Consider the following 17,329-nt stretch of genomic DNA (forward strand, 5'->3'; position numbering starts at 1 on the left):
AGGCAGAAATCCAGGCAGCTTATAAGTTAATTTCTTTTTCCTGGGAACAGGATATGGATATTCAACTCAGAGCCAATATACCCATGTTGTCTCAGCACAACAGTGGCATTACTTAGGAACAAAACTTAAAAGAAATCTGGGTCCTACATAGGGAATTCTGTCCTCTTCAGACAGTTAGCCTTTCCTTTAGGCTTGTGGAAAAGCAATTGTGGAGAAAGTTGAGGGTGGTAGGCAGGAACCTTGGTGAGGATACCAGGGAATTGGGAAACTAGAAAAGCCTAATGTAGTCAGGGGTAAGCTGAAATGACCTCATTAACTTTTGCTTCTTTTCTCATCCAAGGAGCGGCAGAAACGCCAGGTGACCCACTTTCAGTTCCTGAGCTGGCCAGATTATGGTGTCCCTTCCTCGGCAGCTTCTCTCATCGACTTCTTGAGAGTAGTCAGGAAGCAGCAGAGGCTGGCTGTCAGCAGCATGGGAGCGCGCTCCAAAGGGCAGTGCCCTGAGCCACCCATTGTCGTCCACTGCAGCGCAGGCATAGGCAGGACAGGTAATATACCTGATGACATGGCAGCTTACAGAGCATCCAGGGGTAGTAAAGATGGGAGAGAAATAACAAAGCTCTTAGATGCTAATTTGTGAGAATTTGATCTATCAGTAGTGAACTGCCATGAAAAATTCCTCTTTAATGTCCTTTTGGTATCCCCGGCACCAGCTGTGCTAGCCAAAATATATACTTCAGAGGCCAGGGCCACTAGGGCTTGATGCTTTACACATCCCATCAGCATGATTATCTTCTGGCCCCATCACTGTCACCTGGATGTTCAGAGAGCTCAGCTGGGCTGTTGCTTCCTTCTCATCCCCCTCCTTAAAGAGATCCCCACCCTGGAGCTGTGCTGTCATTCCAGAGTTAGTTAGCAGCTTTTACCTTAAGGGATGTACATTGCAGGGATTGCTGGTCTTTGTAGTTCAGAGGTCACTTTAGGAGAAAGTCAGAAAGAATAGGTTTCTGTTAGGTCTTTGTGGAAGAGTTGTGGAGTCTCTGAAAAATTAGGGCCCAGGTGTAGGAATGCTGTCATTCTGTCTTGTCTAAGATTGAAGCAGGTAGTTCTACTATGTCACCTTCCCACCTTCTCTTCCTATTACCTGCAGTACTGTCTTTAGTCAAGAGGCTTCTCATTCCTCTGGACCCCCAACACTCCAAAGTGACCCCCTCCTTGAATCCTTTCAGGTCTAAGGCCACCTGGCTATGTACCGTGAGGCACCTTGCCCTTGAATTCATTCATCCAGCCTGTCTGGGTCATTTGGTAGAGGGAAGGATAGACAGGAGAGACAGACCAGTTATGACCACTTCTTTCCTTCCTTCAGGTACCTTCTGCTCACTGGACATCTGCCTGGCACAGCTGGAGGAGCTTGGCACCCTTAACGTGTTCCAGACGGTGTCCCGCATGAGGACCCAGAGGGCCTTCAGCATCCAGACCCCTGAGCAGTACTATTTTTGCTACAAGGCAATCCTGGAGTTTGCAGAGAGGGAGGGCATGGTGCCCTCCAGTCACAACCTCCTGGCCATGGAGGGTCAGTAACTGTCCCACGATCCTCCTACGTGCTGGCCAGCCTTCCTTAAACTACCCTGGACACCGCTGAGCCTATAGGTTGCCATCAGTTATGCTGAAGCAATGGACCAACCTCTTCCTCGTGTCTCCTGGCGCACTCGTGCACGCAAGGCAGCCTTTCCCTTTGGCTAGATAGTTGTGGTGAAATTGCCACTAGAAGGGTCCAGCAGCAATGTGTTCTTAATTCCCAGCACCTGCTATCGAACTGTGCCTTATTAAAACCAAATTGTGGCTATTGGTTTTTGCCAGGGGCCCCGAGGTAAGTGGGGAAGGAAACTCCCTCCCCCCTTTCCCAGTGCCGTTCCCCTTCTCAAGGTCTCTTTCCCATTCCTTCCCTTTGCTAGGATTTGATGGGGAGGTTTGGTGAGCATCCACCTTCCTTCCCAGAGAGCTTGACCAAGTTACATACTCTAGAGAACGTCCCGAGTGCCAAGCACGTTTATACATAGGGCGTGTATTCCAGTCTTTTCTGTCATTCTGTGTGTATGTGTGTGTGTATGCGCGTGTGCGCACGCACTTATGTGTATGGGTCCATATGTATGTGTGTATATAATATATATTGTATGTGATAATATGGTGGTATTCTATAAATACATATACACAGAGATACTCCTTTGTAGACTTTCCTGGGGCTCCGTGTTGCAGTTCAGGACTCTTTGCTTCTTGGACCCTACTGTTTATCCTGGATGAGCTGGGGCTGGGGATCATGTCTCTTGTCAGACGCCAGAGTGGTAAAGAGGACACATACATATATTCACCCCTCATGCTCCTGCCACAGGCCCTCATTCTTACATAATGACTTATCTCTTTCCAGGATATTGGAGCTGAGAATTCTGATTTGTGGTGACACTGGTTTAACTCAGCATGAATTACCTTATCTAATGATTTTACTGTTTACTTTGCCAATTTGAGGACTAGACCTCCACTGTGACTCCAGACCCCTCTTCACTCTTTCTGTCCCTTGGAGCTTGGGGTCTGGGAGTAAAGATGAGCAGTCAGAGCCAAGAGCAATTGGTACGAAGTCTTAGAAGAAAGGAGAGGGAGCCCAGGTGTGAGAGAGAGAAAACTACTATGAGAATCCCTCCTTAGGAGAATGAACTGGGGCCCCAGTTCCTTTTCTTATGTAACTTGGCCCTGTCCACTTAAATGCCCATCTCCTCCTGCCTAGCAGCCTAACCTGGAGCTTAGGCTGGGTGGGCTCTGTGTCAATATAATGCTTAACCCCTGGTTGGCTAGGGCAGTTGCCTGCAATCACTGTTTGCCCCCTATTCACCCATCCTGTCCCTGTCTGCTCCCAGCCTGCCCAGCCTGATGTGCCAGGGATGGAATCAAGAGTCCCCAGTGTTCCACATTCCCAAGAAAATCCCAGGAACCCCTAAACCTTCTATCCCAGATGAGGTTGGCAGCTGATCAGACCTCAATAATTTTATACTGTAATAATAAGCTCTTTGAATGTATATATTCTTATTTTTACAATCTTTTCATTTTGTATTTAACATCAATGGACTGAGTCAGATTCAGAAAATAATTGTAAATGTTCATATCAATATCTTATAGCGATACAGTTTTGTATTTACATATAAATATACCAACATGATCAAACCCTTTTAGCTTCATCAGTTTAGTAGCATTCTGGGCCGGGAAGGTGAGAAGGGGGTCCAAGAGCTGATCTGGGAGGGTTGGGGAGGCAGGGAGGGACCTAGGTATCTGAGACTTTCAGTTCTAAGAGCCATTTGCTTTATCCATAGACCACAGCCCTAGCTCTGGGCAGGCAAAGGAAACCACCAGTTGAGGGCTTGCTGGGTGCCAGTCTCTGTGCTTGGTGCTTTTCCCCCCATTACCTCATTCAAACCTGAAAATAATTGAGCAAGATTCGTATGTTCACTCCCTTCTATTTCTATATAGATGTGGAAGGTAAGGTTTGGAAGATTATAGTGATTTGCTGTAGAACTGGAGTTCAGGTTGGTTTGCTGGTGGCCTCTTCACTGTGTTGCTCTCTTTCAAAGATCAGGGTAGTGTTTTGTCCTTGGAAACCAGAGGGAATTTTTTTTAGCTCTCCTTTCAGAGTATGAGCTGTTCCTAAATTCCAGGTGGTTGATCCTGAGCCCATGCTGCATATAGGGTGACAGAGTTGGTGACTGGTACTCCCAGGTAGGACCTCCTGATGTAGGATCCTGAGGTCTGCAGAGTACCAAAGGGATCATTCTTGTAGGAAACACCATACATAGGGGTACACTGGTCTTTGTGGGAAGATCTTGAGTCATTCATTTGCATCTCTCTCTCAGAATGGAACCAGAAGCTTTGTCCATGTAGCACCATGCCCCATGCCATGTAGCTACTCCCTGTTGACCAGTGACAGCCTGCCCAGTTGGGGCAGTTCTGGCCTGGAGAGTGTGCAAATATTGGGGTGTTTTTAAATAAAAGTGATAGCTAATGTCTACTGGGTCCTTAATTCTGTTCCACAAACTGTTCAAAGTGCTTTCTAGATACTACTCACCACCCTCAGAACAATTTTTTGAGGTAGGTATTGATAAAACAAACAAACAAAACTGAGGTACAGGAAAATTTTAATTAACCAATCAAGAACCCCAGTCATCTGATTTGAAACCACCTGTTGTTAACTCTTATACTAGATTACCTCTAAGGATCCATCTCCTGATCTCCCAACAGATTTTTCAAGCTTTTTACTTTAATCAAGAGCCAAAGTGTAGAACAAAAGATTAAGCCAACCCTTTCCCTGGATGAGTATGTTCTGTAGGGAGCAAGCAAGCATAAGAGGTGAACAGCGAAATCTGAGAAATTAGAGGGGTTTGGGAAAATGTGGAGGAAACGAGATTAATGATAAGAGATCTGGAGGAGTTGGCCTTGAACTGTTTTTTGTTTGAAGAGGCTGTAACCAAAGTGTTCTGCAAATTCAGAAGTTATACATGAGTTGCACATTTGAGGATTGGTGAGGTTATGACTTGTAAGAGCTCCATAAAAGCGCAGATTCCTGGGTCCTGCCTGGTAGGTGGTTGAGTGACAGGATGAGCCAGGCCAGAAACACTGTCTTAGTTTGTGTTCCTGACTCTAAGGAAGGTTAACAAACGGATGTTTCCTAAATCTGAGAGCAAGGGATCCATAGCTTTCCCCTACTGCCATAGTTTACTTGTAGCTTTTACCATTGTGAAGAGTGACTTCTCAAAATGTGAGCCTACCTGAGCTAGGTGTTTGAAGAGGGAAAGAAAGGGGAAGACCAAGAAAGAAAGAGCCTCGATCTGTTAAGGAAGTCAAGACTCTCACACAGGAGGTTGGTGAACAAAGCAAGAGAATCCACTATCAAATGGTGGACTATATAGCTGAGAACGTAAGATAAAGAAAAAGTGTTTGGGCAGGGGGGCAGGGAAGAGCACTGTGGGCCAACTCAGGCTTTTTCCCATTTGAGTGCTATTTTTTTCATCTAACTTATTGTCTCTAGCATTGGTCCCTTCATCGTGCCTGTCCCTGTCAGCTAGGATGGCACTCCTGCAGTAGTGTGCCCTGACACCCTCAGCTTAGGAGGCCTACCACTGTCAATCTCCATGTCACCACATATGCAGGTAAATGACAGATTGGGACCAATTCTTGGGAGACTGGACTATTTAGCTTTGTAGCTTGAGGGAGATGAGACTCTTAAAAGCAGATATGCACACAGAAACTCACAGTTCAGAGACCTGGGGGGAAGTGGGACAGGAAGAAAGCCTTCCTAGAGTGACTGAGCTCTTTAGTAGTTTTGAGGTCTCACCACTCAACCCAAGCCAACTCCTAGCTTCCTTTTTGTAAAAGAAGCAGCTGCATCAGATGATACTACCACAGGCCTTCCAACTCTTTAAGGGGCTAATTCTTTGATGGACAATGTGAGTTCCTATAGAGGAACCATCAGGCCCTTCTTTGGTGGGGTCAGCTCTGACTCCCAATCCCTAGTTTTAAGCTTGTTTTCAAAGTCTCTTCTTTCAAGCTGCTGCCCCTTCCCTGCATTGTCTTAGGTCCCATCCCACTTGGCCCACAACTTGGAAAGCAGATAGTCCCCAGGCCAAGGCCTAGGCCTTGAAGGTTTCTGTGCTACTGCATGTGGAGCTGACAGGGTGAGTCAGAGTCGAGGAATGAACCAGCCAAGGTCCCAGAGTTCCCTGCTGAGGTTCTTACATTTGCCTTAGTCCTTGGTCACTACCCACAGACCATCGTTCTCTTAACAAGGGCAGGAACTAAAAGCTCCCACTAGGGTGGGAAACAGATTTTCTCTTGGGGGAGGGCGGTATCTGCCCTATAGTTACCATCAAAACAGTTGTGAATATCAAGTGTTGTGGATTGTTACTCTTAACTGACCACAGAGGAGACTGGGTCTTCACTACAGAAGGAAGGACAGCACTCTCAGAAACCTGTTTATTCTCCCTCCACCACTTACCATCACTTTTATAAAAATCTATTTATAAGCTAAATCTGGCATGCTGCAGCCTTTTTTTTTTTTCATTGAGTATAGCAGACACATGATGATGTTACATTAGTTGCAGGTGTACAACAGTGATTCAACTTCTCTTTAAGTTACACTGGCATACTGCAGTCTTAAGCACCCACATTTTTTCCAGCCAAGGCCAAGGTGGACATACTAGCTACACCAGAATCCTAGCTAGAAGTGTTGAATGGAGGTTGGGAGCAATGATCCTTTTTCACCTGTTCAGGGTAATATGTCCCTCATGGTTGTTAAGACTCAGATGGAGATGAAAAAAAGTAGAAAAGAAAGACAGATGTAGTTAGAAGGTAGTCAAAACAGGCACAGTGCCCCTTCCAACTCCAGGTTCACTTCCACCCCTCCCCCGACATCAGAAGCTGGCTACTTCTCTAAGCTAATGTAGTTGTCTAAAGCCTCAAAATTGGCCCTATGCTCAACTGAGCTTAGGTCAGTCATTTCATCCCGTGGGGTCTCCTTTGCTTCACTGACCTTGAATGAATACCTTATTCTATGGCAGCAGCCAGTGAATGTATGGAGTCTGACGTTCAGGACAGATACTAGGCTGGAGATGTCACCTGGGGACTTAGTTTATTTTTTTTATTTTTATTTTTTTTTTAAAGATTTTATTTATTTGACAGAGAGAGATCACAAGTAGGCAGAGAGGCAGGCAGAGAGAGAGAGAGGAGGAAGCAGGCTCCCTGCTAAGCAGAGAGCCCGATGTGGGACTCGATCCCAGGATCCTGAGATCATGACCTGAGCCGAAGGCAGCGGCTTAACCCACTGAGCCACCCAGGCGCCCCGGGCCTTAGTTTAGATAAAAGCTGGAGGTCTTGGAAGTGAGTGAGAACAGAAGGAGGAGGGCAAGAAGAGAAGAGAGACATTTGGAGTTACCAATGTTAAGGAGAGGATAAAAAGCCTGTGAACAATTCTGATTAATAGACAAGTAACAGAGGACATGGCCAGGTTGTAGTCTCCCAGCCTGGTCAGTGGAAGGGAGCAGTTAAGATGAATGAACAGGATTTGGAAATGTAGGTTCACTCGTGGTTTCGCGGGGCAGGGGCTGAAAGGGAGGTGGTATGAATGGGAGGTAAAAGAGTGGAGACTGCAGTGCTTGGGCTGTCTCCAACCACAGCAAGGGCCACGTTTCTCTCTTCCATATTAGGACTCTGAGTAAGGTTGCAAGCAAAGGAACCTGCTGCTTTACAAAAAAAAAAAAAAGAAGTCACCAAACAACTGACATACAAAAAAAAAAAATTTTTTTTTTTTGAAAATGTAAAGCCAGGTAAACTAGGGAACATAATGTTCTACTTATTTTTTATTAATGCTCAGTGAAGGGAAGACATTTCATGGCTGTAAGTAGCAATCTTGAAACCCACTAAAAAATTCCAAGCCTCCAAACCACCCAGAAATTAGAAATATAGAGTAGTACAAACTAAGGCAGTTGTTTGCCAGAGAAATGGTTTTCACACAGTAGAATCCCACTGCGGGGTCTTTTAGGCCAGTCCTGGGCTCTTCTCTCAGACTGCAAAAGGAGGGAATTTGGGTGTAAAAGGCCAGGATGAGAGGGGATGGTGAGGAGATGAAGGAGAAGAAGGTTTGTGAAGCCCTGCCTAAATGCTAGGCATACTTTTTTTTTTTTTTTTTTTTTTTTTTTTTAAGTACTCTCTATGCCTGATACAAGGCTTGAACTCACAATCCCAGGATCAAGCGCCCCATGCTCCACAGACTGAGCTAGCCAAGCACCGCAGGCACACTTTATTTTTCATCTCACAACAGCCCACTGAAGTAGGTATTCTTATTCTTAGTTTATAGACAAAGGAAAATGAGAAGATAACTTGCAAATGACATCCAGCTAGGAGGTGACTAAACTGGGATTCTGACCAATAGTTTGAGCTTTTCCCCTTGAACCTATAGGGAGGTGTGGATGGGGAGTGGAGAGCAAGCCTCAAATGCCCCTCACCTGGGTATTCCCACACTGGCAACGGTCCTCTACAGCTGGCAGGGGTTCTGTCAGCAGGGTACTGGCACTGACACTTTTTCGGCAGAGTCACTGAAGTGCGGGCCTTAAATGTCTTAATCACACCTACCATAAGCACCCTAAAGAACTAAATCAGTCTTTTCTGTGAATGAGGGTGTACACACACGCACATGCACGATGCCTGTGAGACAGGGTGTCCTAGGTGTCCTAGTTCTGAGTGGTGGTGTGAGGTAAGGACGCATGTATGTATGTGGTTGGGAGAAATATCTTGCCTCTTGGAATATAATTTTTTTGGAAAGGGCCAGAAATCATTTGGAACTATCTGGGGGACAAACTGCCCTTGGAATTAGGGTGGTAAGGTAAGGTGGTAGGAGGGAGGCTGTTTTTCTCCACAAGTTCCAACTGGATCATGGGCCCTAGTGTGTATAGAGACAGCACATGGGGGAGTGGACAAAGCTCAGGCTTTGGGTCCAGACAGGCTTGACTTGGGCAAGTCACACTACTGCTCTGTTTACTCAACTATAATTAGGAAAATAACCCCTAACTCACACAGAAGTGGCCTCCTAGGAGGCAGAACCTGGCTTCCCAATGTGACTTCTCGAAGGCAGGCCCTCATCAGTATCCATTCACTGTTTTGTCCTGACTGAGTAGGGGAGGGGTAGGGTGGATGTAACCAATGCAGCTGGAGGGTCAGTGTTACCAAAACAAATGATTACTTTCCCAAAGAGTCTGGGACTCCTTCTCCTATGTAGTCATCAGTGTACTGAATCAGAAACAATAATCCCTGGACCCCTTCCAAGGGGCATCCTGTGCCTGATTACTATGGGCACTGGGTGCTCAGAGGTGAATTAGGTAGAGCAGCTATCCTCAAGGAGCTCCGTCTAGGAGCGCTGTTCAGGCGGGGACTGCCACAGGCCGTTGCACTTCAGGGGGTAGAGAAATCAGCGAAATCTGGTTCTCTGAGTGGAGCAACTACTCCGGGTGCAAATGTTCCATTACTTCCTCCACAGTATACCACTTGCTGTTTAGGCTTACAGTCAAATGCTTGGGCCTTTGCCCTCCACAGCAGCTCAGAATTTTACTAGGTGTATTAAAGCACATTTAATCATCACATCTGATCTTCATAACAGGGCAAGGATTACTGTTACACTCTTGTACCGGACAGGAGGATGGTCTATGGATAATAAAAAGAGACTAAGTAAGAACATGGGATTCAACTTCCAGACTAATGTTCTTTCTGGTCTACTACTATGTCTCATCTCATATTCACACAGTATCTGTTATGCCTTCATCTAGGGCAGAACCTCTTGGGAAAAAAAGCAGAAATCTGAGATGGGCCTCCAGACATCAGGGGATTTCTATTCTGAATCAGAAAAACTTGGTTCTGACCCTAGGGAGCCCCCTGGTCTGAGAATGAACCTTGACCTCCGTGGCCCTGCTAGGTACTGGGCCTCCCACTAACTACACAGTCCACATCTCCTGGTCTTCCCTGCTCCACACCCTCTCCTTCAATGATTCCATCAATCAAGCTACCTCCCAAATTCTAGTCCCCATTTCACATGAGATGATCCACTGTCCTTCCCAAATCAGTATTTCTTCCAACCTGTCCTCTCTCCTTAATGGCAAGCTTCCCTCCCCATTAGATAATCCCCTTCCCTATAGATGCTGAGTGAGGGAAGGTTGCTTAGAGCCTTCCCTTCTACTCCAATTTCCACCCTCCTTTTACAGGAGGGAAACAGGCCCAGGGGAAGAAGTACTTGCCTAAAAATATATCACCAGTCACTGGCCAGGCTATGTCTAGAACCCAGATTACCCAGCCACTAGCCTCAAACTCTACTACCTCTTCACCTACCAGACCACTGACTCCTTTCCCTCCATCAACAAAACTGAATTAGTCACCCAGGCCCCTTAAGTCTCTCTCAAATACATCTCTCCTTTTTAATTCTTTTTGCTTCCCACTGCCACTGCTCTAGTCAAGTGCTCATTACATCTCATCTGAATTGTTGGGACAGCCTAACTAGTATCAGGCCCCACTCTGCCCACAGGACTCTAAAGCCTTTCACATTCTGCACATCCCACATTGACCACATGAACTTCCTTTTCTGGATGCCTCAATCCACAGGTCTTTCTTGTTCACTCCATGTGCTCTGTCCCCAGGCTTAGCTCTGTTGAACACAGAGATGTAGGGTAGCCTCTTTCAACTTCTGGTTGGAAGTCAGGACAAGCACAGCAAATGATTCATGGAAGGATCTGAGAGTTTTTGACTTGAGAGATACAGAAGACAAGGCCTTCTGGATTGGGTGGCTGGGAAAGAGAAAATAAAATTTCCCTTGGTTCCACCATGTATTATGGCTCCCACCAGAAGATGTATGTCTGTAGTCTACAAACCCAGTATTACAATAGCCTTTGTGCCTCACCTTGCTGCTTATAGGCACTCCTCACTCAGAACTCCTCAACCACTCTCAGAACCAATCCAGCTCCTGAGATGTCGAGCATCTTAAACCACAGCTCTGAGGCTGTAGTCCTGCAACAATGCTGCTAGCACATTATGTTGTGCAAGACTAAGAATTTTAACCAGGTATTAAAGTTTTCTGCTGTTTGATTCCATCTCTCCAATCCTGATTTTCATTACTACAGCCACATTTGAAGGTCCTTACCAATATTTTCCACTTGCCCCTTTGTGCCCTTTGCTAAAAATGACTTGACCCCCTTCATTTCTGCCTGATGAAAGCATAAAGACCCTCCTTGAGTGCCAGCCATCTCCTCCACGAAGACTTTCCCAGTTTTCCTCAGCTAGGAAGAATCTCCCTGCTCTGAGCTTCTATGTTTATTTATATAGACATTTCTGCCTTACCTTACTTAGCTCTTGCTGTAACATCAACTCGGGTAGGTCTGGAGCCCTTGCAGGGTACAGAGAGAGCATCTCATCCAGCCTCTGTATTCGCACTCAGAAGCAGGTGCAGTATGAATGTGTTTGCCTCACCCAGGGTAGGTGCTCAGACCAGCGCCGGTTGCCTGAACGCGGGACTTAACCGCTCACACCACTCGTTTAGGTAGCCGCCTAACAGAATGGGCCGGACCGGACTAGGTTACACAGCCTGGGGAGTGGGGCCATTCCAGCCAGTCGCTAGGATGTCCCCGCCAGCCTCCCCTACCAGCTCCAAATGGGGTGTGAGTGCGAAGGAAGTGGGGCCGGGTAGCCCCGCTGGCTCCTCCTCCGAGTCCACCCTGCGGATCTCTGAGTCTCAGGTCTCCTTCCAGTCCACGGGTCTCAAGAAATGAGGGGGCGGGACCGGAGAGATGGGGGTCTCTGCCACGGATGCGCTTCCCACTCGCGGCGAGTTTAATTTATTTATTTAATGTTTTTTGGAGGGAGGGAGCGTTCAATGAAGGGGAAGAGGTGGAGCGAGAGGAGGAGGCGGGCCCAGGCTGACTGACGCTAGCGCCGGGGAGCCAATGGCCCGTGGGAGGCGTTCCTCCCCATTCAGGACTCCTCGCCTGGCTCGGAAGGTATGTTAAACAGCTGCTTTTAATTTGGTCTCCCCAATCTCGGGCGTTTGGGGGGCTAGCTCGCCGGCCAGTGGCTCTGGCCGGTCCGCCACGGTGCGGGCGCCGTGGGCCCCGGGACGGAGCTAGGGGAGGCTCGGAGTCCGGCGGCCGAGGGAGGCGCGGGGCAGGCCAGGAAGGAGAGCTCTTGGCGCCGCCCGCTCGCCAGTGTGTGTATTTCCAAGCCGGGCCGGATTCGTGGGGAGGGGGTCGGCCGGCCCGGGTCGCCAGTGCGCCGGCCGTGCTGCCTAGTTTATTTCACCGAGCAGTCGGTTTCGGTAGGTTTCGAAGGCGGACTGGGTAAGGGGCGGGCAGGGGGAGATTCCCTCCCCCCCCACTCGCTCCTGGAATGCCTTTAAAAAAATTATTGTAAAGAAGAAAATAGGGGATATTCCGTACGCCGACTGGAACCGAGCCCGGGCTGCGGCGCGCGGGCTCGGCAGGGGGCGGCGGCCTGAGCCCGGCGGGCCAGGCCCACTGAGCCCGCGGCGCCCGGAGTTGGTTGAGAGCTGGAGTTCGCGAGCGAGCCGGAGCCCGCAGCTTTCCCCGCTAACCGTGCTGGGTGAGGGCGGCAGCCGCCCGGAAGGTTTTGTTTCGGTCCGCAAACTTGGCGGAGGGGGCGGTGGGCGCGATCCGAGAGGCGCGGGCGCCGTGGGCCGCGGTTGTTATGGACTCTGGGGGCGGGGGCAATGCCGGACTTGCGGGAGGGGCGACCGGCGGCGGGGGAGGGCACCGGAAAGAGCCCCCCGCGCCTGGGCACCGGCTCCGCGGAGCGCCGGTCTGTGTTCTCCGAACTCCCGGGCCGTGGCAGTAGAGCCTGCATTCGGTGCCGGAACCCGCCAGGCCGCGAGCCCGCGCGGAACTCGGCCCGGGGGTGCGGAAAACCTCCAGGAACTCGGTGGCGGCTTCGACCCGCGGCCCCAGCTGATCCCCTTGCAAACATGGAGCTGCCTCCTTCCCCGCCCACCCCAGGGCGGCCGCGGCGGCGGCGGCTCCCTTCCCCTCCCCCGGCCGTGCGGCTCGCCCGCTGAAGGTGCGGGGGCGGGGGCGCGGGCGTGTGAGCGCGCCCACGAGGGGGTGGCCTGAAAGGGGCAGTGAAGGTCGGAAACTGGGAAAACAGTCTCCACGCTCGGAATCGGGAAAAGGAAATGCATCAGCGGGCGGGGAGGGGCGCGGGGGGCGCGCCTGTCAGCCGGGATGGCGGCCGCGGGCTGGAAGGCGGGGCGCCGGCGCTAACCGCCGGGGTCGGGTGGGGCGACGCGGGGAGAGGAGGCGCCGGGGCCGCGGCCCACGGAGCGCTGAGCTGCCCCTGCCTCCACTCCTCGGCCTAGCCTGTTTACTATCTACTCCAGTGGCCGCTTGTGCAACCCGCCCGGAGGGGAGCTGAGGGGCGGGGCCTTTCCCTCTCTCTTCCACCCACCTCGGGCTCTTCCAGAGGGCCCGCCTTCTCTTGTCTTCCACTGGCTGGACGAGACTCCCTTTTTTCCTTCTCGGTTCTCGACTGGATGACATTCTCCAGAGCTCCGCCTATCGGAGGCCGGGCTGGAGTTTAAGTTGCTAGGATTTTTTTCCGTGAAGGGCGGAGGGAGGATTCCTGCGGCTTACGTGAGGCGCAAGGTCCCGCCCCCACTCCTGGTTGGTGAAATAGATAGTCTCCGCCCCCTCCGCCCGAGCGAGCTGGGAGGGGGAAGTCCACCCCCTGTACTCCGCCCCCTCCCCTAGCCTGTGTGCGCGCTCCGCACATGTGAGTCCCGCCTTGCTCCTTCGAACTGTGCTCCCGCCCGGAAGTCCCGGGTTTGGAGTTCTTGGCGGGGGGGGGGCGGGTAGGGGGGCGAAGAGAGCTGAAAGGCACACAATGATTCCTCTAAGGCTCGAGATCTGGTAGCTTTGCGATGAAGTTAGGGGTTAACGGCTTGAGTGGATTTCGGGGGCCTCGGCTCCAGAGGTTCTGCACGGTTGGGGAGGAGGGGTGGATCTGGCCTTCCGGGCCAATTACTAAAGTTCTGACCCTGTGGCCTGGCCGTTCCCGCGCCTCTTGACTTCCACGAGATCGCCCTGAATTTCACTTGAGAGCGCCGCGGACGCTGGCAGCTTGTCCGTAGGTGGCTTTATCTAAAACTCTGAGCACCCTAAGCTTGGCCTGGGTGCTTTAAGCAAGGTCCGGGGTGGTTCACCCCCTACTGGGCAGAGGAGTCGGGGGCGGCCCAATCCTGCTTGGATTCGAAGTGGTTCTTGACGTCCAGGTGGAGCGTCGTGTGGCACCCAGTCTAGGGAGCAGGGGACGGCCCAGAGTGAAAGGTACCTTCCATAAGTTCTGTATAAGTGTCGCTTCTTCCTAACCTCGGAGAGGTTTGACTCGAGGGTCGCTTTCGTTGGTGTGACTTATTTTTAGAGCTCCGTCTTTGGGCAGGGCTTGTCTTTCATCAGTTACCTACTCATGGAGTTCACAGTTCAGTGCCTTGTCCTTGCGGCTGGAAGCCATCCTTGGAGTCAGACCCACCTGTTGCCAGCGCTGGTTTCGTTGCGGTCTCCGGTGGATTGCAGAGGGAGGACAAGATAGGACCTGGGAGCGGGTTCCCTGGGGCCTGCCACTTGGGGACTGACAGGGCTCTCGGGGGAGTAGCCTTTTTGCCGGAGAGCGGGAAAATTCTAGTCCCGCCCCCTCCTTTCCTGGCGCTCCTTGAGCGCCCCCCAAAGCAGGGCCAGCGTCAGTTCTCCGCCTCATTTGGTGAATAAATAAAAGCAACCTAGGCATTGCAAGCACTTTGTCTCTGTGCGGTTGAAGCACTATAACCTACACAGAGAAGGCTTAGGGACAGCCATTAACACTTGTTGGCTAAAGGAGTAGGTGAACAGCCATTCTATTCTTTTGTCATCAACTGTGGAATTTTTATTCTTTGTATGAAGCGTGGGGTGAAGGTTCATTTATACTGTGGCCTGTTTGGTTTTCTGATTCAGTTCGAGTTGGAGTATGCCTCCAGATCTATCCGGGAGATCGCAAACGCCTTCCACCTCATGCTCCGCCTTCCGGAGGCTTGCCAGGGCGGTGGCTGTTAGGGCCCTGCCTTCTTTTTGGTTATCTCCGCCCTCTTAGGACTGCATACTCAAGTTTAGGGATTGTTGGTGTTAGAGGTGTGCAGCCACCCCTAGCAGAGCGCTGGCAACCACTGGGGCTATTTTTCGGCTTTGGTCTTCAGCTCTTAATTCTGTACGTACTGATAGGAGCTGTACGGATCCGGTTGCTCTGGATATTTGTGTTTACAAGGAGGCAGAGTGCGGAAATGTAAATTGTAGAGAGAACTGGATAGAATGAGGTTCTTTTCCTTTTTCTTTCTTTTTTTTTTTTTTTTTCTTGTAAGGGATCCTCCACGGTGGTAGTGCTGGTGCCTCTCCCTTTCAAATCCCAGGGCTTCGGATCTCAGCTTGCTGAGCTCCGCGCCCCCTCCTGTTTCGGGCCCTGGAACTCTCTGCACTTCAGTCTCTAGTGTAAACATTCCACAAAAGGACTGCTAAGGTTCAGCCTCCTCGCGCGGGGCGGAGTCAGGTCCTTTCTAGACGGGCGTCCTGGCCAATGGAGGCTGCTACCGGCGCCGAGATCTCCAATCGGGTGGTTGGAGGCGGAGCTTGTCTCACTTACGGACATTTTACCCCACATCGGTTACTTACCTTCCAATGCGATGACCGGCGAGGGCGGGAGCCGACTTGTTGGGCCTGTGGCTGAGACCGCACGGGGCGGGATATGTGGAGTCCTCCAATGAGATGTGAAGAGCTCCCCTGCTTCCTCCAATAGTGTTGAGGCGTGGGGGTGGGATTCTGCAATTCGTCTCCAATAGGCGGGGTTGAGTTAGGGAAGCTCCCCGCCAATAGGGGCGTGGAGAAGGTGAGCGGCTCCCCCTCCCCTCCCAGCCGAGGGGGAAGGGGCGGGCAGCCGGCAGGCAGGGCACAGCGATTGGTTAAACCTTTGACGGGCGGATAATGCGGCCTGTGGTGGAGCGAAGTTGAGTCTTCCCTCTGCGGGGCGGGCCGGGGGAGTGGGCGGGATTTCCCGGGTAACAGAGAAGCGGCCGCGGCGGTAGAGGCGGCGGAGACGGTTTCTCCATCTTTCCCCCCCTCCCCTTCCCCCCTCGGAGTTTCCCTCCCTCCCTCCCTCCCTCCTTCCCAGTCTGGGCACCGGGGCCTGTGACCGTTTCGTTAGCGGAGAGGAGGCTGCCAGTCCGCTTCGGCGGGCCTGTGCCTGCGCCGTTCTCGGGGCCTCCCTGCTGAGCCCAAGGCTCACGCCGAGAGGGACACGCAGAGAGGAGCGGCCGGAGCAGCTTTGCGGTGAGAGCACGCCGGGCCTGGGTCGGGGCGGGGAGCCTGGTGGAGGGTAACGCTGGACTCGAGGGTGTGTATTTTTAGGGGGGGGCTGACCTCCTCGGCTTCCCGTAGAGCAGGCGGGCGGGAGGTGTGTGGATGTGTGAGGGGGGTGGGGGGCGGAGCGGGGTAGCTCTTCGTGCGGGAGGGGGAGGAGAGCGTAGTCCCGGTGCGCGCGGAGGGGGCGGGCTCTCGCGCCGCCGTTCAGGGGCGGGGCCGGCGCGCGCGTGCGATTGTGGAGAAAGGGGCGGGGCGGCCCTGGCTAAGTGCTGTTTGCGGTCGACCACCCCTCCTGTCTTCCCGAGGTGGGCGGGGTCTCGGCTGGGCAGCCGCGCACTGGCATGCTGGGGTTGGGGGACGGGCAAGGGGTCTCCCGCGTGTGGCTTCGGGGCGCGGCTGGGAAGGGGCGTGAAGTCGGCTTTCCTCCGCCTTCTCGGGATCCGGTTGGCCGGAGGGGCCGTACGGAGCGGCGATGCCACTCCCCCAGGCCGTCCTCCCCTTCCCCCCGGTTTCCGCCTCCTTGGCAAGTGAGGCGGGGTTCGGGAAAGCCCGCTGTCCGGTCTGGCTTGGAGTCGCGGCGCCCAGATCTGCCCCGCCCTACGTCTCGGTGGGATGGGAGGGGCTCCCGCCGACTCTGATCTGCGGAGGTGTCAGTACTTACTCCTGTGGCTCGGCCATGCCTTTTGCCTGGGGCAGGAGAACTGGGTGCCAGAGCTGTTGTTTCTGCTTAGCTCCACGCAGCGTCGATGGCACCGCTCAGCCTTGGAGATTGGGAGCATGATCACTGCCACTCCCCCCTCCCCGAATTGTAATTATTGGGGCGAGGTGCTCAAGGTCCTTTCGTTGGAGTCTTGCGGTGGAGTGGCTGCTCGTGCTGTGACCATGCTTCCGCAGCGGTGATTGTGGGGGGGAGGGGCGGAGAGTCATCAGAGACTAGAAATGTAGCCGGGGACAACCTTTCTTGGAGTTCCCTTGATGTTCAGTTACTGTGGCTGTTCGGGGCGGGGTTTCCTTTGAGCCAATAGGGTAGTGGGTAGTTGGACTTGGCCACAGTTAGGTGCCTTAGGACTTCAAATCCAGTTAGCCAGAAAAAGTCTTTAACTAGGCGGAGATATAGGAAAGGAAGGGTTGGATTTACATTTTACTATTTAAAACGATGTGTTCATAAAAGATGGTGATTTAAAAAAATTCTGAATAAAATACTCTGATTTCTTTGGCTGTTACATTTTTGAATGCTTTCATTGTATATACAGGTGGTTCTGCTATGTGAGCTTAATTTCACAAAGAAATAAGTTGCAATTTAGGTAACTACAGGTATTCTTGAAAAGCCTCCTCTTATGGTTTTGTATAATTCTGTTAGAACATCAAGACTA

The 17,329-nt window shown here is 51.7% G+C and overlaps 2 protein-coding genes and 1 long non-coding RNA gene across 4 annotated transcripts in view; 2 read left to right on the top strand and 1 right to left on the bottom strand.

Annotated features, from left to right (window-relative positions):
* Positions 1-6,358, top strand: part of PTPN9 (protein tyrosine phosphatase non-receptor type 9) — an 88,669-nt gene extending 82,311 nt beyond the window's left edge. Inside the window, exons 12-13 of the mRNA XM_032342389.1 lie at positions 341-548; positions 1,367-6,358. Coding sequence (XP_032198280.1) covers positions 341-548; positions 1,367-1,581 — 423 coding nt within the window. The 3' untranslated portion in view covers positions 1,582-6,358. The remainder of the gene's footprint in view (positions 1-340; positions 549-1,366) is intronic.
* Positions 491-16,868, bottom strand: LOC116590526. The gene is made up of 3 exons (XR_004285635.1): positions 16,618-16,868; positions 927-977; positions 491-572 (listed from the first exon to the last, which is right to left on the bottom strand). It is a non-coding gene; the product is annotated as an uncharacterized LOC116590526 (long non-coding RNA).
* SIN3A (SIN3 transcription regulator family member A) overlaps positions 11,479-17,329 on the top strand; it is a 75,108-nt gene continuing 69,257 nt past the window's right edge. The window contains exon 1 of one of the 2 annotated variants that reach the window (XM_032342385.1): positions 11,479-11,567. In XM_032342385.1, the coding sequence (XP_032198276.1) occupies positions 11,514-11,567 (54 nt within the window). In that variant the 5' untranslated portion in view covers positions 11,479-11,513. Of the gene's footprint in view, positions 11,568-15,626; positions 15,924-17,329 lie in introns of those variants that run through there. The other variant, XM_032342386.1, reaches the window with a different exon arrangement.

The sequence above is a fragment of the Mustela erminea genome, chromosome 5, assembly GCF_009829155.1.
Source record: "Mustela erminea isolate mMusErm1 chromosome 5, mMusErm1.Pri, whole genome shotgun sequence".
Taxonomy (NCBI): Eukaryota; Metazoa; Chordata; class Mammalia; order Carnivora; family Mustelidae; genus Mustela; species Mustela erminea.